We start from the raw sequence: 23,766 nt of genomic DNA, 5'->3' as shown, positions 1-23,766 counted from the left end.
AATAAAAATCTTTGAGGCCGGGCGCGGTGGCTCAAGCCTGTAATCCCAGCACTTTGGGAGGCCGAGGCGGGTGGATCACGAGGTCGAGAGATCGAGACCATCCTGGTCAACATGGTGAAACCCCGTCTCTACTAAAAATACAAAAAATTAGCTGGGCATGGTGGCGTGTGCCTGTAATCCCAGCTACTCAGGAGGCTGAGGCAGGAGAATTGCTTGAACCCAGGAGGCGGAGGTTGCAGTGAGCCGAGATCGCGCCATTGCACTCCAGCCTGGGTAACAAGAGCGAAACTCCGTCTCAAAAAAAAAAAAAAAAAAAAATCTTTGTGCAAACCAATATCCTGAAGCATTCCCCAATGTTTCCTTCTAGTATTTTCATAGTTTTGGGTCTTAGATTTAAATTTTTAATCTGTTTTGATTGATATAGTTATTAAAGATTTTTCAGCTAATCTATAGCATTCCGAAGTTTAAATTACATAACTGAGATGTTCATTTATTTTTATTTATTCTGTTTTAGGTTCAGGACTTTATAGATTGATACTTTTCATCAGATCCAAATTTCTCAATTTTTTTTTCAAATATTGCCTCTACCTCATTAATTTTCCTCTATTTCTTGACCTGCAACTTCAAAAATTAGAATTTTTTATTCTGTTTTACCTCTTTTCTGTAACATTTCCTCTTTTTTGAATTGTGTTACTTTCTGAATAAATTATTCAGATCCATCATCTATCACTAATCCTCTCATGACATATCTAATCATCCATCACACCTAACCATTATTTATATTTTAATATTTTTTCATTTCTAAAATTTTTATTTTATTCTTTTTTAAGTCTGCTTGTTCCTTGTTAATTTTATAGCACCTTGGGAATATTTTAACACTCTTTTTTGAAGCATATATTTTTTACAAATGCTAAGTGTTGCCAAGTTTTGCTAGTTTGATTTATTTGTTTACTCTGCTGGTGCTCATTCATGTTGCTGTGTTTCCCTGGGTGATTGTGATTTTGGCAATAAACTTCCAAATACTAGACTTTATCTGCAAGTATTACTTGAGGCCTGGCTTGCTATTGGGTAGCTTGTTTTCATCTCCTCCTTATAAGTTCCTGAGGATACTACCAACCTGGCACACCTTTAAACTAAAATAGTGCTAATAACCTTTTTGAACTACCCAGATGATATGAATTCAGTCTGCAATGCTTATGTACTGACCTATTAAATTATTAAGAAAACCTTCTCTCCCATAAATTAATGCTAAGTTTTCATACAAGTAATTATTTTTGTAATCTGTTTTCTATTAGCCCTCTTTTTATTAAGTATTCAGCCCCTTGTAGTTCTATGCTGGGAGAATCACCTATGAGACCCTACCTTGAGTAATTTTGTCTCTTGCTACTATCTGTCACTGCCCTATGAAAATTAAGGTTTGAGTTCTTCTGAATGTTGGCAATTATCTTGAGGGTGATAGTTCCACTTGCCCAACAGAATTGTCATTTTATATTCGTTTTTGACCTCTCAGGGAGGCTGAATCAGAGTGCATCTTCTTTCACAATGCAGAAACAGAATGTCACTAGTCCTTATTATGTCAATTATCATATGTATATGCACATTAAAAACACAGATATAGGGATATGTATGTGTTTGGGTTGTTTCAGTTTTTGTTGCATGTGAATCCATGAGAGCCCTTTAAGAAAATCATCTATGTAGTCTGTGAACCCTATCAGCAACGCCATGTAATGATTTTTGCTTGTCCTCGAAAGGAGATTAAATCAAGTTTAGATTCTTGTAACCCTTCCCCAAAGACAGAGACCATCTAATGTCATCAAATTCCCTGTTAAATCATTTTATTTGTTTGAGGTTTGTTTGGCTGGTTGACTGCTTATCTGTTGCCTCCAGCAAATCATATTCTGGTACTACCCACAAATAATTGTCCCAGAAATAAAAGTTATAATTTTAAAATCTGTGTATCAATTTTTAAATAAATATTCATTTTGTAGTCACAGTTCCAAGAGATTGATGACATTGAATATGATTCTGCCCTTACACCTTGGAATTCACAATCTGTGTGACTTGAACTCTTTCAAGGGAACAAGCATAAGGAACATTTCTTATGCTTGCAAATGAAACTAGATATGCTTATAATTATGTTTCTATAAAATAATAAAGCCAAACAAGCATCTCAGTTTCCTAAATGAGATAAGAAATTTGTGTTTGGATGTCTGAGAAAAGCAATACAGTTTCTGGGAAAAACAATAAAGGATATCTGACCATTCACTATCTTAAAACAGTAGCTTATTCTGGGCTATGAAAACAGGGTGTTTTTTGTCCACTCCTAATCTCCAAAGTGCCAATCTCAGCTCTAGACTCCAGAACATCTGTATGTTTGAAAAATTCCACTTCAGGCAGAGAGCTGGAATGGAAGCAAAGTATATAATATTTAGATGTTGACAGGCACTCCATTTGTTAAAGACTAAAGTGTTTATATGAAATTTTTGGGAATTTCCTGGCTCTCAATATCTGAAATTTTATTTTCACTGAAATATAGTAAAATTTACAGAGAAAAATTAAAGTGTGTTTCAATTTAAGAAGGCCAGCAGCCTCATAATTTGGAAACTTCTGTGTTCTCTCTGTGATAGCTCATATATACCATAATTATTGAACACTGTCTATAACAGCACACCACCACCACCAGCAGCAACAAATCATATTCTGACATTATCCACAAATAATTACCCCAGAAATAAAAGGTGTAATTTAAGAAATCTGTGTGTTAATTTTTAAATAAATACTCATTTTTTGTCACAATCCCAACAGACTGATGACGTTGAATATGATTCTGTCCTTACACCTTGGAATCACAATCTGTGGGACTTGAACTCTTTCAAGGGGACAGGCATAAGAAATATTTCTATGTGTAGTGGACATTGGTCATATTTCCTGACTTGTTAGTCACTTTTGAGTGTTCTTGCTTTGTTTGAGTAATTCCAGGCTCTAACAGTACCAGAGCACCAAGATAAAGGCAGAAAAAATTGAATGATCCCACTTAAGACTTTGAATTAGAAATGAGTAACTTAAGAAGGAAGAACAAACTCAGCTCCCATTTGGTTGACTTTATGGAGCAGTGTTGGTTTTAAGAACAACCACTAGCTAAAGGAGGTATCTGTTGGAAATTGTGGTACAATAAAGAAATGTTCCAGCAAATAGGATGTTAACTGTGGCATCAATATTATCAGACCAATTTTGTGTTGTTTGGTACATTGCTCCTAAATGCTTAGCCTTCGGCCTGGTTCTCTAACCTTTGCCTCAATAATGTGTGCAACTCAATATTCTCCAAATAAACTTTTAATTAATCAGAGCCAGCTACTGTTGTTCTCATCTGAGAACCATAACTAAAACAAAAGTCATTGCCAGGAGCACTGTAAGGAAGAAAGGACCCAGCCCATTCACTGCCTGGGAAGCCAGTGGCTCTTGATAGACACTATAGGCAGTTGCATGCTAGATCTGGGTTATAGACAATGTGCCAGCTGAGGTTGGAATGTTAAAGAAAATGCTACCAAATTTGCAGAATATTTGTGTATAGTAGACTTAGCTTTCTGTTTTCAACAAATTTCTACAAGAAAGAGATGAAAGCCTTAATGATTAGCATCTGTTCTACTTCTGAGAAAGATACATTAAATCTTCCACTATAATTGTTAATTTGTCAATTCCTTCTTGTAGTCCAGCCAGTTCGCTTTCTATATTTTGAAGCCATATTATTTTATCCATACAAATTTGGAATTACTGTATTATCTTGGTGAGTTTAACCTTCTATCATTATGAAATGCCTCTTTAATCTCTAGTAATGCTTTCAGCTTTAAAATCTATTTCATCTGATATTGGCATAGCCACATCTGTTTGTATCCTTTTACATTCAACCTTCTGTATCTATGAATTTAAGCTGTGTTACTTGGGTAATCAAGGGGGTGGCCTATGGTAGACATTGCTGGTTGTCTGTCTGTTCCCCATTTGTTTACATGGTTCTCAATTATTTCCAGTATGTCCAACTAAGATAATTCACCTTGCTTACCTTACCTGCAGTTGTGTGGTTGGTCATGAGATGGTTCTGGCCAATGAGTTACAGGTAGAAATTCATCAGGAGGATACCCTTTCTTAATAAAAAGCAAAGTCCATTTTTCCCTTGAGCCTTTCCATTACCACCTGGAATTCAGACATAATGTCTGGAAACACAGCCGCCATTGCTGTGACCATAAGGATGAATGACCCATGCTAAGCAGGTGAAAGTGGCAAATTGGAAAAAGCTAGGCTTTTATGTCTTTGTGGAGGCTTGCCTGCCTGACTCTTGACTCAAGACTTCTCTGCTTGAAACAAACAGGCCTTACTTAAACCACTGTTTAGGGAAGGGGATCTCTATTAGCAGCTGAACACAATCTTAAGATACACTGGTAATGTTAGGATTCAGAATCTCTAGGAAAGGAGCATCTGTACTTTTCTGTACCAAGAGATGCCAGGTTCAGTTAGGGAAGTGACTCTGTTCTCTCTCCTGTGTTTAGAGCCAGAATGATCAGTGTTCATGGGCCTTTGCAGATATATCTTTCTTCTCCTCTTGTATGTGGCTGTTAATAAAATTTGTAAATAGACAACCCTCTATTCCTAAAAGCATTTTCTAAATTGGAGAGACATATGGTTTTGTGGTTAAGATCACAGTTTCTGGAGTTAGATAGCCATTGTTCATATCCCCACTTTTTGGTGACTGCTTGTATGATACTGAGCAATCGCTTAACTTTTCTGAGCTTATTTCCACATCTCAAAAATGGGGAGAGTAGTAATGCCCACCTCATGTAGTTGTTGCAGGATTAAATGTAATTCTTCAGGAAAGCATGTAGGAGAGTATATACTGACTTTTTTTCCATCAAGAGTTAAAATTTCTGCATTGGTTGAAAGAAATTTAAATACCATCCCAACTCTAAAATTCAATAGCTCTGTTAAGTATATGAGGGTTGTGTGATAGGGAAAATCAGAACAAAAAGTTTAAAAAAAAAAAAACAGAATGGGAGAGAGAGGCTGAGTTTATTTAGATTCATGTACATGAATGTTTCTGTATATTTACTTTAATATTACTTTAGCTTTGGAACTACTGAAAACGTGATAACTTCTAGTCTGAGTGATGTTGGATTTGCCAGTTAGTTATGTTCCTTTACAAGAAAATATCTTAAAATAAATAAACATTCCAACATGTGTGACTCCTAATTTTTTCTCCTAATACTTTTTGTTTTCCCCATAACAAAAGTGGAAGCCATCCTTAAGTGTTATTTAACATTTACAGAGCACCTGACCAGTGCAAGGCACTGGCATCTCTTCTACCATAACACATTATGGCCTCTTGTTTTGAAAATGAGAAAACTGGGGAACCAAGAGACCAAACACTGCATCTAGATTTACTTGTACGTTAAATAGAGTTATTGAGATTTAAGTTAATCCATTTAAAATCTCTGATTTTGTCAGTGTAATTCAAAACAGAAAACAATTTAGCCCAAGTTTAATCATTTTTTAAGACAAAAAATTAGAACATTGTTACAGGAGTATTAAGGAAATAGGAATACTTTCATAATTCAAACTTAAAGAGTAGCCTTGTTTTTCTTAAAGAAATGACTTTCTTTTCCAGAACAAAGAAACTTAAGGAGCCCAGTAGACCAATGAAGATGGAAATAAATGCAATATTTGGAGGATTTATGTAACCATGTGCTCAAAACCAAACTGAATAAGTATATACATAAAAAATAAATACTACCTATGGAAAACATATCTTTGATTTAGCAGAGAGTAAAAACAAGTTTTTCCAAAAGAGAGGTAAATTTATTCAATAAGAAAATAAACCATTTCTTTCCTTTTAATATCTTCAAATTCTAACGGATTTCCTTCTAACTGGAGACCATTGTTATATAAGAAAATTGTTAGCTGCTATATTCGTACATATTATTAGTATATACATTCGTATTTACTAACTAAAGTTAAAACAAAATGTCAGTTTGATACAGCTCTTCTAAGATTATGAATGTGTGCTTTTATTAAATTTCTCAAATATGATATAGCAACCCACAGTGGAAACACTTGCATTAAAATGACACTCAGACCAAATGTTCATGTTTGAATCTCTCATAAAATGCCTCTAGTGAAGCAGTGAACAGGCAGCTATAAACTCTAGGCATTTTAATTTACTAGTTGGTATTTTATTACCAGCTTAATCTAAAGAGCTCTTGTATAAGTTTATATGAAATTAGATAAAATTAGAATAAGCCTATAGTGTCATTTGAAGAATCTATATTCTAACGCAATTAAGAAAAGAAGTCTCAGAAGAATCCTCATAACCCTGAACAAATTGGCCATTTATTTGTTCTCTGATGTTTTTGCTGTCTCTTTCATTTCTATCCTATATTAGAGGGAAGAAGGTATGTTAATTTTTAGGTATACAAAAATAGTGATATTATTTTAACCTTCTGGAATATTGTCTGACATGCCTACTTACCTGTTGACCTTCCCTGGTTTTGTAAACATTGAAATATTTTATTTTAAGTGAATGAGATCATCTGGAAAACTTAAAGTTTCTCTTCTGGGTTATCTAAAGGTTTATTCATACTTTTCTTTTACAAGTTTATATTTCTATAACTTTTTTGTATCTGTTAAATTTCAGCTACATATTAACAATTACGGAAGCTAATGTTTCAGAGAATCAGCTTTATTTCAAATTGCAGGCTAAATCACAAACTGAATCCAAGGTAAATCTTTTTATACATAAATATTTGTAGTAATTAACATTTAATAAGCACTTACTATGTGTCAGCACTAAGATAAGACCTTTACATGAACTGTTTTGTTTAATTATCCCAAAAGTCCTGTGATAAGGATATTATTATCCTTACTTTAAACATGAAAGAAACAGACATAGTGAGATCTGGTAATCAGCAAGGAACCAGGATCCCACGGTTTTATAAGTTTCTTTTGATTCCACATCCTTAGCATATTCTAAAACATATTTAAATATTTTATTAGTATTTATTGTTCTGCTTTTGATTTTTGTCATCAAGGCCAATATTGGGTCTGTGGCCCCAGCTTCTTTCTCATTTTTAATCTTTCTAGTCACAACAGAATGTATCTTCTTCCTTAAAACAATTTTCAACTTTGTGTCATTCTCTTTAAAAAAAAAAAAATGCTTCAGTCTTATATACAAAATAACATGCAAAAACGAAACCAAAAACTTGAAAACGTGCCAGGTGATACTCCCTTTATGTCACGGTCCCTATATTGTATATCTACAAAATTTTACACCAGAGTGGTAAAATTCAACTTGATTGCAACCTCACGTTTCCTGTGTTTTTCAGAACATTTGCCTCTTGCTCCAATTAACTCTTTCATTTTAATTATTCCTACACAAGGCCCAGGGTGTCTCTGTAGCATTTAAGTCCTAATGCTTCTTATAATCCAGAGAATCCAATCACCGCTGCAGACTCAGAGTAGCTAAAACCTCAGGCCCACCACCTCTGGCTATCACGGGTCTCCTTCTTTTGTCTCAGTAGGCCATAAGTCTTGTCATTTCGTAGCTAAGCCATGACTCAAACAAGGCAGGAAATACTCTAAACACCCTAACAAACAGGACCATTCTGGAGTTCAGTGGTTTTCAAAGACAACTTTAGTAGCATTTCTGTTAATATAATTTAATGCAGAAAGCTAATATGTGTATATAAGAAAAAACAAATATCTGTTTGGAACTCCAGAAATTTGATGCCCCTACTCTTGCCAATCCCTGACTTGTCTGAGGGACTCTAGGTATCTCCTGTAGCTTTCAGTAGCACTGTTGAAAACTGTGTTGAATAGTTAGCAGATATTAACTTTCTTTCTCTGACCTCGTCAGTTCCTCATCCTTCCATTATAAATAAAATCTAACAAAAATGTAGTTTATCTAGCATACATTTTTCTTCATGGTAAAACTAAACATGAAAAGTTCACACTTATTAATTTGAATTTTTTGAAATGTTAGAAATAAAATATAATATCTTTTACTAAAATGCTATTAAAGTACTGAATAAAATCAATAAAAGATGTCCAAGTTGTTGCAAGCCCCACAATTGACAGTGAAATAGTGTCTGTCAAAATTACAGCTGAATTATCCAAACACCTGTGCAGGTTCAGCCTCAGGACCTGTGAGAGTGGCTATAATAACCACTCAAGTCTCGAGTGAATCAACATTATTTTGTCTAGTGCCTTCTTCAAACCTATCTTCAGCTTGCTTCTCCCACTTTAAAATAATTATCTCCATTCCCTTATCTTCAAATTGTTTCTCTGCCCACTTTGATCTGATTTCTATGCCTGCAGTTCTGCAAGGAAATAATAAAAACAACTTCTTCAAATGACCTCTTTGTTGCTAAATCCAAAATCCTTAACTTATTTGTTTTCTTTCAGGCATTTCCCTATTTGAGCTCCTTTTTTGGCTGTCGTAGCAGTGGTCCTCAGTGATTACTCAGCTTTCTTGATTTCAGTCTCTTTCCCTACTTGGTTCTTCTCTCTTATCCCGAATGGTAATGCTCACCAGGGTTGGATTCTCAGCCTTCTTCCTTTTTAAAAAAATTCTCCAGGTAATTTGATTCCAACTTATTGATTTCACCCAATATAAATATAGGTTGATGATTCTCAAATATCAATTCTAACTCCCCCTGAGCTGCAGATCCATATATCCAAGCATCGACTAGATATCTCCACTGAGCTGTCTCAACAGATACGTCAAACTCAATACAAAATTCAACTCAACATCTTTTCCTTCTTCAGACTGTCTTCTCTTTGATCTTTATGAATTGAGTAAATGATGCCATCATTCACTCATTCATGCCTGCAATTGGAAATTAGGCTTAACATCTGTCCACGGATTGAAGCCTCACTAACCTATAACATAGACACTATTGTTTTCATCTTTGAGTCTCCACTTGGAACAGTGTGCGCCCCTTTTAGGTGTTCAAACCATGTCAAGGGCTTTTCTGAAAGTAGAAGTATGACATGTAGTGTTTCTGGCTTAATGTTGATCAGTGGCTCTCCCTATTCACATCAAGATAAAATCCAAAGTTTATGCCAAGACTTGGTCATATAGCCCTTGCCTTACTTCTACTGCCTCCTGCTTATAGCTACACCTCCAAAAGCAACTGAGCTTCGGTAGAATCCAACTACTTATTATTCTCAAAGTATGATCAGCTCTCAAAATTTTACTTCTTCTCTGGCTGGGCATGGTGGCTCATGCCTGTAGTCCTAACACTTTGGGAGGCCAAGGTGGACAGATCATTTGAAATGAGGAGTTCGACACCAGCCTGGCCAACATAGTGAAACCCTGTTTCCACTAAAAAATACAGAAATTAGCTGGGCATCGTGGTATCTACCTATAGTTCCAGCTACTCAGGAGACTGAGGCAGGAGAATCACTTGAACCCAAGAGGTGGAGGTTGTAGTGAGCTGAGATTGTGCCACTGCATTCCAGCCTGGGCGACAGAGCAAGACTCTTGTCACATCTTCTCAAATATTTTCTCTTTGAGTTATCCCTCATGTCCTCGCCAAAGTCTAGTTATTCCTCAAGACTTAGCTTAGCTATTGCATTCTTTAGGAAGCCCTCTGTAGCTTCCATAACATTTTGTGCAAACCTCTGCGAACTCATCACCATGTTATAATTACTTGCTCACTCATCCATCTCCCCAACTAGCCTATGAACATAATAAGAATCAGGACTGTCTTTCTTCTTTGCATCACTCCAGGTAGCTGGCACCTGATAATTTACGATTATTTGCTGAAGAGATTAATAGGTTTTCAGAGCTTCATAATTAAATTTTCTTAATTTCCTTTTAAAAAGCAATGGTAAAATGTCCGTACCACTAGGGGGCACAGACTAGTAACAGAATTTTCCAGTACACTAGCTCAAAGGAGATGTTTTCCTTCTGTGGCAATCTCTTCACATATTCTAAATATATGGATCTTAACAAATAACTCTATTCAAATTATCCCAGAGAGATATGTTTAAATAGTTGGCTAAAAGATAGAGAGGAGTAGTGACATATTAACATGAAAAAATGAAATCAGGTATAGCCAAATACAATTAACAGGGTTTTATAAATAAAGCTGAGGATAGCATTAAGAAAAAAATCACAATGTAAATACAATTTTAAGAAATTGATACTATGAGACTTGGGGCTGTTTTTAAAATTTCAACACAGAAGAGTATCTATGCAGGAAAACTCCTCCTTCCACAGGAAAAGTGAAGAGAAATATTGAAGGTATTTCTGTGTTTGGAATAAAACCTCAAGTCCTCCTCCAAGATAATCAACACAAACTTTCCAATACTTTTCTTTTGTAACAAAAAACTATCAAGATTATTAATACACAATAATAGGCTAAGTATTTTTTATTCAAAAGCTGATATAGATTAGTAGTTAAAAATCTAGTTTTGATTGTGTTTTTGTCCTGCCTCACCTACTTTTTAGTTTAAAAAAATATTAACTTGTCTACACCTCAGTTTCTGCCCCTATAATTGGATATGATTGTAGTTCCTACTTATGAAACTATCGTCACAGTCAGGTGAAATAATTCTTTTTCCCCCCAGGCTGGAGTGCAGTGGCACTATATTGGCTTACTACAACCTCTACCTCCCAGGTTCAAGCAATTCTCATGCTTCAGCCTCCTGAGTAGCTGGGATTACAGGCGTCTGCCACCATGCCCAGTTAATTTTCATATTTTTTAGTAGAGACAGAGTTTCACCATGATGGCCAGGCTGGTCTTGAACTCCTTATCTCAAGTGATCTGCCCACCTCGGCCTCCCAAAGTGCTGGGATTACAGGCATGAGCCACCATGCCCAGGCCGAAATAATCCTTGTAAACCACAGTGCCTAACAAATAGAAAACACATGATAAGTATTTGCTATTGATTTGCTTCAGTGATAGCGATCAGCACACTATTTTAGTATTCTTAAAAACATTAATTTTGTTAGCTTCTGGTATAAAAATGGTGAAGCCTTGTTGAGCCCTTTCTGCACTATTTCTCACCAGCCTCTCCTTAAGGCCACACTCATTCACACCTGCTTCCTTTCTGCATCCCTGGGGCAGAGGCTATTTATTTTTTGCTGTGTGAGGTAGGCCTGGGATTTCTACTGTGTTAGAACTCTTATGCAGTCGGCTAGGCTCATATGATCTCCGATGTCTTGGGTTCTCTGATTAGTTTCTGCTTGTTGAAGAAACATCGTGAAAAGCTTGTATCGTATCTCTTAGAGATAAGAATTGTTGTTGAATGACCAAACAAATGGTATATTTTTCTGATACATTTAAAATAATAGGAGATAAATATATTTGCTGAACCAATGGTTATGATATCTATGAAATGCATTATAGTCGCTATGCTTATTAGTTTGATTATGGCCTGATTGGAAGGAAATAAAAGCTAAGGAGAAGGGTGGTGTAGCTTAAAGGGACTTCTATTCAGGAGTCTGGAGACTTCCTCTAAGCCTGCAAGGCAAATTGCTGAGCCCTGTGCAAGTCATTAAACAGCAGCCAACCATGAATTTTTCATTTCTCCAATAGTGCATTTTCTTTTTATTATTTTCTACTTTCTTAGTTTTATATTTGCCCCTTCATTATATGCCCAAGCAGACTCATGTCACATGCATTTCCCTTTTATTATAGGGTTTAAGAATTCTATTTACCATTCCTATTCTTTTTAGCCCAGGAATTTCACATTGGATCAAAATGCATCCCTATCACTAAAAAGTGGCACTTCTGTTACTCACCAGTTGATTAGAACCATGAACATGACTTAGTGGGAACATATCTTGCAGTAGGAGATTGGGGCAAATGAGAAAATGGGTAGGCATGGAGAAGAAGGAAAGTGGGAGAGAAATGGGTCATTGACACTTTGTGAAACTGGTCCAGATCTAGTTATTCTGCCCTTCTTGTGGGCATTTACAGTCTTTCCTTGTGCATCTCTAGCTCATGCATAGAAATTTAAATATTATTATTTCAGAGTACCTTTCAGAAGAAAAATACAACGGGATAGAAAACAAACAGAGGACAGGTGCAGTGGCTCACACCTATAATCCCAACACTTGGAAGGCTGACGTGGAAGGATTGCTTCAGTCCAGGAGTTTGAGACCAGTCTGGGCAACACAGCAAGACCCCATCTCCAAAAAAGAAAAAGAAACACACTGAAGTAAAATATCTCTAGAAATTATGTTCAATTGAAACCATATCCATGTAGGCTTCAGAAAATGTTTCCAAGGTCATAAATTTCAGACATGTATAGAGAATGAATAAAAGCAAACACATCTCAAAACATGGGGAGGGCAAATCAACTCACATACTTTACACCAGCAGTTAACATTTGCTTTTACCTCTACCTCTTCATAGTGCTCTAATGTAATTATAATGCACAGAATATACACCATGTTGTTTTACTCACTGCTAAGTAAGCCTATCTTCTTTCTAATATTTGAATTTTAATATTTCAGCAAAACGAACTAATAAAAGCCAGTTTCCTAGCAACATCTGTATTCAAAGGAACAACAACAAAGCTTAATCACAATCACTTTATTTTCTCCAAAGTTAATTCTGGTCTTTTGAGGGAAGTTAGCAGGTAGCAAATAAGGCAAGGTGCAAACAGAGACTCTTGTAGGAGAGGCTGGCACAGCCTCACTTGGCTTTTTCTTTCCGGGCATTGAAGGGTAGGGTGATTAGAGCTTCAGCTAAGCCAGTCTTTCCCAATGGTTGCAGGCAGAGAGCTTGATACAAAAACCCAGAACCATGTGCTGTTTTATCCATCCTCTGCTGGAGATGAAGATTGCTTGGTGGAAGGAACAATGAACTAGAAAGCCAGGTTGTTGGGTTCCTAGTTACTCTCACACTACCTGCGAAAACTTGAGCAGGTCACCTTTTTCTGGGCTGTGTGTACAAATGGCAGTTACTCGAGAAGACATAACTCAGAGGTCTTTCCTAGCAGTTCAGAACTGCTACCAATGACCGGGTCTTTTTATTTATTTATATTTATTTAATAAAGTTTAAGTGGCATTTGCTTTATTAGTAACACAGTTTCACTTGCTGCATCCCCAGAAAAAGCATTACTTAGAAATTAAGCAGCTGACTCTCTTCCAGGGAAACGGGTCCCTGTGTCCTGCCTTCCTGAGACTTCTGCCTGCACGCGGGACCCAGCCTCGCCAGTGAGATGGAAGTGACCTTACCTACCCAGTGATAGCTGAAGTCTGCAACAAGGAAAACAGAAGTTAAGAGGAAGTGGTTTTCATTTTATTGCCTGCAGAAAGGTCAAGATTTTGACGTTTAAAGAGGGCACACGAGTCATTTTAAGTCTCCAGATCTTTCACCCTGAAAGTCCCTGCACAGAAACTCCATAGGGAGTCTAAATATAGAAAGAGCAACCCCCCTCCGCCCCCTCCGCCCCCTCCGCCTTCAGTCCGGGTCCCGCGCAGCTCTAGAATTGGAGAGCTTACTCCAGGGCGCTCTCCGCATCTGCCTCGAATAACAGGGCACGGAGCAACCTCTCTCGCACCTCCACAGTGCGTGGGTGTGAAGTGTATTAGGGGAAAGCTAGACTGATTCTGGGTGCTGGTGCTCGGCTCACAGTCACGTGGCGTCGCTGCCAGCTGCACAGAACTCCCAGCTAGCTAATGCTGTCCAGAGGCTTGGGGGAAAGGAGGGAGGGAAGCAGGCTCCTGCCGGTGACCAGGAGCCGGTGAGAGGGCTTCACACAAATAATAGTGATAATAACAAGTAAAAACAAAAGCATTTAAATTGAGCTATTGCAGGAGATAGAAATCAGCTGCTACGAACGTGGGTGTGCGGATAGGGTGGGGGTAATTGGGAAAGTATTTATCCCCAAGGTGAGGCGACAGCTGCAAGAAGACTTTCGCCTTAGCATTAGGAAAGGGAAAGGCCCAAGGAATCCACCTTGCAACTATCTGCTATGTCTTTGTGGTGAAAGCTTAGTTTTCCCTTCAATTTAATTTGGTGACTGTTTTCTTTCAAATTTGGGGAAAGCCACTCTGTTGGAAGAAGTCCCCGAGTCTTTCAGTTTTCCCCATGCTGAATGTGAGGTTTAAACTGGTTTTTCTTTGTAATACACTGTTTCTGAAGGCCAGAGGCAGCGGCCAGTGTGATACCATGGCCTCTTTCTCCGCCCAGGGCGCATAGGCTTTAGGCCACCCAGGTGCCAGAGGTGGTGGAAGACCCAGTCAGTTGTTGCTTGCAACAGGTCTCTAAGCTTGTAAGTTACATCAGGTGCGTGTATGGGGGAACCTCGAGAAGCCAGCGTCCTGGACTCCCCGCCCTCCAGGTTTTCTTTCTCAGACACTGGGGTCCTCGCCGCCGCTGCTGAACTTCGCAATCATATGACTTTCTCCGACTTAAATGGAAATTTCTTGACGGAGGGAACTGGGTTTGTTTTCCCAGGCTTCGCGCTACAGTCAGGCGGAGTTCCGGGCAGCTCGCTCACCGCGGAGGAGCCACTTTGGAGTTTTATGCCCTTTCCACACCCCACCCATGGGCTGGAAAGGATGTTCAGTTACTCGCGGGCTTGTTGTCTGATACTGGGATGGAAAGTCACAGTCCGCAGGCTGGAGTGAGGCGCGGGAAGATGCCTGGTCCTTGCCTCGCGGACTCTGCAGCCGCCTCCTTCGGGTCTGTTCACTGAACTGCTGAGGACTCGCGGGTGCGCGGGGACCCGAGTGCCACTGCCTGGAGCGTTACCTTACGCTCCAGCCCCCAGGCTAGCTAATACCTGGAGAGCAGGGCTGTTCCCGCTCTTACCCCTTGCGGAAGGATGGCAGGATCCGGCGCAGCAACGTAGCGGCGGGAGAGCACAGCGACCTGCGTCTCCAGTTTCTCTTCAGGACACAAGACTGACTTCACCTTCCGGACAGCTACAAAGCTCTTGCCAGAACCAAACCAAATTCGCACCTCCGAGAGTGGCTTCTGGGGCCGATTGACTGCAGGGCGTGAGGAGGAGGAGAGAAGGAAGAAAGGGGGAACCTGGGGCTGGGTGTGCGCGCGAGGGAGCGCGCCTCGGAGCACCGGGCACTTCCCCACTCCATCCCCGGAGGCACTTCGGGAAGGAGGGAGTGATAGTCGCGGGAATGAGGGAGCAAGAGAAACCCTCTCAAAGTGACGCCTCAAACAGGTCCGGATTTACAATTCGAAGCTAAAGGCGGTTAGAAATTGGGACTCCTCGGCCTCCTTTGCAGCCCCTCCTTTCCCGCCCCGAAGCCCGGCGGGTTAGCTGACTGCCTGCTTCCCCGCCCCCGGCTCGGAGGTCTCTAGCTGGCAGGCGCCCCGTCGACCGCCAGCTTCCTCCTTGAAACCCGCCGGCGCACATGAGGCCGCTGCCCCCGCCGCAGGCGCTGGCGGCCCCCTCGCGGTGCCCGTGGTGATGCCATGCCCCGCCACCACGCGGGAGGAGAGGAGGGCGGCGCCGCTGGGCTCTGGGTGAAGAGCGGCGCAGCGGCGGCGGCGGCGGCGGGCGGGGGGCGCTTGGGCAGCGGCATGAAGGATGTGGAGTCCGGCCGGGGCAGGGTGCTGCTGAACTCGGCAGCCGCCAGGGGCGACGGCCTGCTACTGCTGGGCACCCGCGCGGCCACGCTCGGTGGCGGCGGCGGTGGCCTGAGGGAGAGCCGCCGGGGCAAGCAGGGGGCCCGGATGAGCCTGCTGGGGAAGCCGCTCTCCTACACCAGTAGCCAGAGCTGCCGGCGCAACGTCAAGTATCGGCGGGTGCAGAACTACCTGTACAACGTGCTGGAGAGACCCCGCGGCTGGGCGTTCATCTACCACGCGTTCGTGTGAGTACCCGCGCCCCCTGCCACGCCCGCTCTAGGGGACCCCATTTCCTGGCCCCCTGGGGCGTGCTCGGCGCTCGCGACCTGGGTCCCCGCGAGCGAGCACACGTGGTGGCTTTTATTTCTTCGCACGTGTTTGTGGTCTTCCTTCGGGAGCCTCTCCCCTCCCCCAACCCCACTTCTCCCATCTCTACGGCTTGAACCTTTTCCCCGAGGACACCCAGTGAACTCCCCGGCAGCTGAAGCTGCCGGGCGAGAGCAAGGCAGACGCGGGACTTAGGTTGCGCGGATAATTGGGAGCAATTAGGTCCCAAGATACGTAAACTTCAACCGAGCGGGGCGCCCGGGAGCTGGGGAATGCAAAGGGAGGACAGGCGCCCGGGTGAGGCTTGAAAGTGTATTGGAGAGGTTAGGAGGTGATGTCGGGGTAGGACCGGGAAGAGGGAGGAGGCACCGAGGGCTAGGTCCTCAGTCCTCAGACCTAGGGGTGGAGTAGGGGAAGCTGCTACTTGGTGAAGCTGCTAGGTTTTAAGTGCGCCCGGAAACACGCCTCGCCACCACCCAGCCACCACCAACGGAAAATCTGTCAGTGCATGTAGCCCTTCCTGCCACGAAGAAGGTGGCCAAGGTCTAGAAGGGGCCAGCGGGCCAGGCGAATCGAAGCTCCCGCGCTGCAGGGGGCGGGGAGGCAGCGGGGATCCTGGGGCGCAGGAACGCAGGCGGAGGTGCAGTAGCAGAAGCGCAAATGGGTCGCCTCGGACAGAAATCAGGCAGTGGGTTAAGTCCCCATTTGTGGCGCGGAGTCAGAGAGAGAGAGAGAGAGAGAGAGAGAGAGAGAGAATAGTAAGCCTTCTCCATCTAGCAGAGAATGCTTAATGAGAAAATGATTGGAAGCAAATGTTTATTTTTCCCTTAGGCATTTAAAACCTTTCAGTGGCTTTAAAGTTTACTACTGTTTTTCCCACAAAGTCCATTCATTCAGTCTCCTATTAGAGTTACGTTTATCTGGGCATTTTAAGGTTGTTTTTATAACGTTACCTCATGTCTAATTTTTTTCTTCCTCTTCTCCTTTTTCTTCCTCTGTTTTTAGTATTATTATTTCTGCTTTTTTAAGATGAAATAAAGACATCAAACTTAAAAGACCAGTAGAGAAAGTTGCAGATACTCACTGATACGTTCCTTGTTTCCTAGTAAAATAACTTTTGAGCACACGGACTAGGTTTATTTTAGAAATAAGGTGTGTCATCCATACCTAGCTCTCTCCTGGGATGGAGAATTGGCGTCAACACCAGAAACGTGTTTTGAAATAACATGGAAGAAGGACTGGTTTTGTAAATAGGTGAACCTGGAATTCGACCACATAGGAGTCAGGAAATTGGTGGAGTCTACAATCTGTGGGGCTCTGGTGTCTGGAAAATTTTACAGTCCCAGATTGATGTGAACATGTAGCATTAGACAGAATATTCCAGCCAACTTTCTGTTTTACAGTGCACACAAGGAGAACAGTTGTGTTGCATCATTATTACATCAAACGGTATAACTTTTATGTAAGATTCACATTTATTTAAATATGGTTAGGGCAATGATAGAGAAATGCTACTGATAATTTTCAAGTTCATCTCTTCTGAATTGATATATAATTAAACATATTACTTAATAGTACTGGTAAATTATTTTGACCTGTCAGAATACACTAAAACAACTTAGCAGTGATGATGCTCAATTTGGCAGCAAATATATACTGTATGGATTTTTTTTTTACAACAGTGCTCAAAATATTTATGGCATTGAATTTTAAGTATGATACTATTTGTAGCCTTTCATTTTTGGTATATTATACATTGTATATTCAGAGAGAGTTAAAACCTTGGTTAACTTGTGCTTGAAAGTGAATGAGAACTTGCAACATTTTCTTTTCTATATATTGGTGTTAACAGGTTTTTATGGGCTTACAGAATTATAAAACATTGATAAATTATTTTTCCAAAGGTTCAGGTTAGATACTTCTCTATCCACCGAGATTTATCAGTCTAGCAGTGTCTTCAGTGGTAGATAGGAAATAAATTATGTATTTAGTATATGTAGCTAATGTGAGGTTTTGTATTGTACGTTTTACAGTCTGAAACTGTAATGCCTCAGCAATTAGATAGGGGTGCTAAATCCACATGAGCTCAAAGAGGGAATGGATAGTATGATCTTCTGGGAGGACTGTGCACAACTAAGCAGACCCTGGGGGAAAGGGCCATCTTTGGCAGTTGCTGCTTGTAATTTTAAGTGAGCTTTAGAATAGCCAGACTTTACACATTACATTCATAAATTGAAGTTGCTTCACACTGTAAGTCTAACTAGACCACAAGAAAATAATTTTGAGAGAGGTGTAACTAATTCCCTGCCAGCCTGGGAATCCCCAAATCTTACTTTAATAACAGTTTTTGTAGCATATTAAGGTTCTTGCCAGAAACAAGTGCACTGTGATTGATGAGGTACTTCAGGGATGAATTGACTTGGTCAACCAGTGTTTCCCCGCCAAGAAACAAGAAAAGCATGTTTAAAGTTATGCATGAGGTAAATATAAATTTCTATTATGCAAAAATAATTATAATGATATTTTAGGGGTATAAAATGTCTTTTAGAGAGTTAGAGTACGTATCTTAGCCTGTTGATAGGATGGCTGGACAGAGCAAGAGATGACCTACTTCAAATACTTACCCCTTAAACTTTATAAATTAGTGGAGATTAGGAGATCCTTGCCCTTACTGTTCTTTAGGATTTACCAGCCAGCCATATTTCCTGTCTTCAGCTTTTCTTCATTTTACTAGTGTGCTATTCAAATATGAGGTGACTCATTTCCTTAATGTTGTTTGTCCCTTTTAAATTTCTCTTTAAGGAAAATTTTGGAAGAATAATGAGGGTAGTAGAGGAACACAGGATAGGGCTTTGTATATAAATTTGCATTAATACAGCAAATGTGGTTCTGAGAAATAACATGGCAAATGGTGTTGCAGATACATGTAATTGATCTCTTTGCGTAATGTATCTTTGCCTGAATTAATGCTATGGATGTGAATTTGTAGATATTTTAAACAAGGAGACAAGAAGTCACTCAAGCTAGGAGCTCTGAAGTCATCATTTTTCTCATAGTTACTGCCACTTGCCAGGCAAATGATCATTAAATACTGTTTGTTTGCTTCATAGGTAGTGTTCAGATACTTTCCCTTTTTTTTTTCTTTACTACTACTATTCCATTCTGTTTCTTACCTCTCCATTGGATGATTTGTAATTTTCTCCTGCCTGATCGTCTGGCTTCTGTTCTCAGCCTTGTAACTCTCTGCTCTAACATCATAGCGTTGTTCGTAAAATGCAAATATCATCATATCATCCTCTTGCCTAAAATATTTCCATGACTCTCATCAACTATCTACTCCTTCATCTATTTATCCATCTACAAGTATTGGAGTGTGTAGTATGTGCTAATTCCCAAATTAACAGGCAAAGGCCTCCACTCTGGAGGAAGGAAAAGACTCCATCAAGGAATGGCTACCAGCCTGTGAATAAGTATGAAACAATGCTATTGGTGTGTTTAGAGGGTTAGGTTACAAGGTGACATAGAAAAAAAGAAAGAAAGAAAGATGTGAAGCTTGGGCAGAAACATAAGCACAGGGTTCAAAGGGGAAGTGAGGTGTGAGCTGAGTTTCCACAAATGAGTAGTTAATTTTCAGGTAGGGGCAGCAGGAGGGAATAAACAATCTTGACAGAGAAAATTGTTTGAGGAAAGATATGGGGTTGTGAATCAACACAGTAATTCTAGGTACATTTAAGTATTTTTAGGGTGAGGAAAGCCACAAGAAAAGAAGGTTAGAGCAAAAGGTAAGTAACCAATCTTTTGGATAGCTTCAGATGCTGACCACAGAATCTGGTATTTATCCCATAGACAGTAGTGGTCATTATGGTGATAATCAGGGGAATGACATAATGGAAGGATCTGCTTTTCATCAGATCAGCAAGTAAATCAGAGTGCAAAATGGAGTCAAGATGACTTATAAGGAGATGATAGCAATTGTGCAAGTTTTCCCTTCATTATTGCATTCATTTGTTCATAAACGTATTCTGTGAATGTCTGTTGACTATTAACTGTATGCTGTGGACCATACTAGAAAGGTGAGAGATGATTGCCTAAGGAACTGGGGTAGTAACTGTGGAGATGAAAAGGAGGCGTTTAACCAAAGAAATGTTAAGGTGATAAAATTGGCAGATTGTTTTCACCAGTCTGACGTGGTATGAGGAACATGATTCTGACTTGATTGATTTGAGGAATGAAAGTACCATTTTTTTTTTTTTGAGGTTTAGCATCAGTCTTTAATGCTGCATCTCACCACATTTTTGCTCATGCTGTTCTCTTGGATTCTGCCTACATCTTGCATCCTGGCTGTTAAACTCCTAATGTTTCTTCAAAGAAGAGTTCACAGGTTACTTTCTCTTGAGCATGTTTCCAAACAGTGTCCTTCCCTCCGCCGGGAAAAGTTAGGTGCCCCTTGTCTCAGGTTCCATGGCACTCTACCAATGTCATTATAATGGTGCCTCCCTGATTGTATTGTCATCATGGGCTACTTGGTCTGCCTCTTCCACATGAGAGTGAGCTTCTATACAGTGAAACTCCTACTTCTCTGGATATTAAGTGCCGAGTAAGGTGCCTTGTGTCTCATAGACCCTCCGTAAATACTTGCTTCACGAGTGAGTAAATAATTTTCTTTATAAGCCTTCCACAGAGGAACTTCAGAATCAGCTGACGCTGAAGGAACTACCAAGTCTTTTCGGTTTTCTTAGAAGTAAGAGACGGATGATTTATTTAAAAGAAAAAAGTATGGGACTAGAAGTAGGAGATGAGTACTTTGCAACTTTGCCACTAATTAATTCTATAAGTCATTTCACACTTCTGGGTCTCCAAATCTTCATCTGTAATGTGGGCACAATCGTGTCTGTTATCCGAGATGGTGGAGGATACTGTAAAATGTCTAAAATACTATCATAAAAGGGAAAGAGTATTTGGAATAAGAAGTGATCTGAACTTTTTATCGTTTCACTTCCTCATCTCTGAGCTGGAGAGTTGGTTGCCTCTCAACTAATTGCTTTAACTTAATTCCTAAATCCTAAATCCCCGAGGTCTCTGTGCTACATAGGAGCCACGGTGATCCCTGACTCTGAGACTGAGTCTCACTCTGTTGCCCAGACTGGAGTGCAGTGGTGCAATCTTAGCTCACTGCAGCTTCAGCTTCCTGTGTTCAAGTGATTCTGCTGCCTCAGCCTCGTGAGTAGCTGGGATTACAGATGTATGCCACCACACCTGCCTAATTTTTAAAACATTTTTGGTAGAGATGAGGTTTTGCTATGTTGGCCAGGCTGGTCTCATACCCCTGACCTCAAGTAATCTGCCCACCTTGGCCTCTTAAAGTGCTGGGATTATAGGCATGAGCCACTGTGCCCAGCCCAAAGTGATCTTTCTAAACACTTAAAAGAACACATTGCTCCTCCTCTGCTTGGAGGGGGTTCTGTTTATTGCTTGTCTCTCCCCTAACCTCCAACTCTTTAAAGGCAGGGATTTTTGTCTTACTCACTATTATATCACCAGCACCCAGAACACTGCCTGTCACATAAAAGATGCTCCATGCATTTACGCTGATTCACTTACTAACACCCCAGATCTCCAAAATACACTATTAGTTCCCTTGTAGAAGATGGAATTTTACTCTGTTGGCCATTCTATGTGTCAGATGCAATTAGACCTAATTGGGTTACTTTATTTTTTACATATATATTCTATTCCGAATTAAGTCTACGTCTATAGAGATTGATGTCTACATAATCTTTTTGCTCCTGTACCCTTTAAAAAAATCACTGATTTCTCTTGAGTCTACAGAGGCCTCATACAAGTTATACTGCTTTATACTGTGCTGATATATAAAATACTCCATACTCTTCTAATCGGTCTTTAGAAATCTAAACAGTGCTGTTGTACTTTAGGACCAAATTACAATAAGAAATGTTGAAAAATGTTACAGTATCAGTACCTGGAATATTGTAGCCTAAAAGGAAATAAAAGAAAAGGATATTTCAAAATGTAATGAAGGACTGATACAAAAAAAAATTATAAACAAGAAAGATAGCCAGCAGCCTTCTGAAAATTGCTTGCAAAGAAGTAGTGCCAGTTTTAATTTTTAATTGCAAATGGCTATTTTGGCAGATGAAAATGCCAGCAGAGCATGTTTTGTCCTAGCCCAGTGGTGTGAAACTACTTGAAGCCCAATTGTTGAACAGCCACAGCTCATAGTTAATTTTATGATATGTGTGTGTTTTCATTTTAATTTCCTTTTTCTTCAGCCATTTATGAGTGTGTTATTTGAAGTTTTATTTGGTTGCAACCTGGGAGAAAGATTGGCCACACATCTGCTTTTTTTTTCTTTCCACAGTTAGGGAAATTCTTTGTTGGTCTCAGAGTTTCAGGTGATCTTTTAATCCTTTGCAATCAGTGTGTCTAAAGAATGAACTTCCTAAATGTTATTAAAGTCATCAGTTTCTAAACTTAAAGATAGCTTGAACTTTTTCATCATATACATTTATGTATTGTGCACATATATTTCACACTCATACAAATACATGTGCAACATAAACACATACTGTATCTTTTAGCAGAGAATTTGTGTTAGTGCAAATATATCTATTTCCCTTTGTTTTGATCCTCTAAAAGACACTTGAATAAAATGCAAGTTAGAAATAAAAAGAACATTAACTTTACTATTGATAATATAGAGCTCATCTCATAATTTGAAAGATAATTAAATTTTTACATGATGAAGAGATACACACCTTTTACAGACTCAGTCATAGTGGTTATTGTTCTCATTTATTGTACCTGTGAGGGAATTCGAGAATCCCTATTCCTTCTTCAGTCAGTGGCTGGATAGTCTAATAATCCATCATTTTTCTTTTTAAACAGTCAATTTAGTTTAGCATTTGATTGACAGCAATTATGTATGCCAGGTAATATGCTAGGTGCTGGTAGTTCAAAAAAAAAAAAAAGGAATGCTGTGGACCTGACCTCAAAGAAATCCATTGGAGAATATGAGAGTTAGATTCAATGATCAACTTTACTTTTACTATACAGGTACTAGTTTCTTAATCTATAAAATATCAGTACCAGTTTCTTCATCTATAATATAGGAATAAAGTATTACTTCAAGGTGTTATGATATTTTATATATAGTAGTATTATGGTTACATAATGCTTTATATATTTTTTTTTCACACTTAGCATGGTGGCTGTCATTGAAACTAGAGGGAAAAATAGAGACAATGTGGCAGAAGGCTGTTTTTATATGGTAAAGGTCTAGGATTTTATCCTGTATGCGATGGGCAATCTTTGAGGAAGATAGGATTTAGGCAGGTAATAATGTCGTTGGATTTTCATATTATACTGGTCACTCTGCTAGCTCTATCAGTGATGGCTCGAGGGAGACAAAACTGGAGGTGGACGATAAATTTTAAAACTGTTGCCAACTTAAGCAAGGGATAATTAGGACTTAGATTGGAGCAGTGGTAGTAAGGATGGGGGAAAAGTGTGGCAATAGAATTGAAATGTATTAATGAATGGTTGAATGTGGAAGATTAAGAGGTATAGATTTGTTATTTCCAGATTATTGGATTGGGTGGTTGGATAAATAGTGGTGCTGTTAACTGAGATCAATACAGGTGGAACAGCAGGTTGGGGAATTTCCAAAGCTAAGCTCATTTTATCACTGAAATTGCAGGACTTGCAGTGATAAAATGAGTTTAGCTTTGGAAATGCTAAGCTTTCAGTGCCTGTGGAAATTCCAACTGTAAATGTATAGTAACTCTTGGATTATGATTTTAAAGACATAAAAATACAGACA

The 23,766-nt window shown here is 39.7% G+C and overlaps 1 protein-coding gene and 1 long non-coding RNA gene across 5 annotated transcripts in view; one reads left to right on the top strand and one right to left on the bottom strand.

The window, feature by feature from the left end:
• Positions 1 to 7,660: 7,660 nt before the first annotated feature.
• On the bottom strand, positions 7,661 to 15,935 carry LOC141584325 (uncharacterized). Its single transcript, XR_012517314.1, has 3 exons — positions 15,789 to 15,935; positions 11,094 to 11,232; positions 7,661 to 9,358 (listed from the first exon to the last, which is right to left on the bottom strand). It is a non-coding gene; the product is annotated as an uncharacterized LOC141584325 (long non-coding RNA).
• The window catches only part of KCNQ5 (potassium voltage-gated channel subfamily Q member 5), a 581,045-nt gene continuing 570,958 nt past the window's right edge, over positions 13,680 to 23,766 (top strand). For 2 of the 4 annotated variants that reach the window (XM_074398052.1, XM_074398053.1), the window contains exon 1: positions 13,680 to 15,844. In XM_074398052.1, the coding sequence (XP_074254153.1) occupies positions 15,444 to 15,844 (401 nt within the window). In that variant the 5' untranslated portion in view covers positions 13,680 to 15,443. The remainder of the gene's footprint in view (positions 15,845 to 23,766) is intronic. The other 2 variants (XM_039467797.2, XM_039467796.2) reach the window with 1 other exon arrangement.

Source organism: Saimiri boliviensis, chromosome 4 (genome assembly GCF_048565385.1).
Source record: "Saimiri boliviensis isolate mSaiBol1 chromosome 4, mSaiBol1.pri, whole genome shotgun sequence".
In the NCBI taxonomy this organism is placed as follows: domain Eukaryota; kingdom Metazoa; phylum Chordata; class Mammalia; order Primates; family Cebidae; genus Saimiri; species Saimiri boliviensis.
Note: the sequence above shows the minus strand (reverse complement) of the source record. Positions and strands in the feature narration are given on the sequence as shown.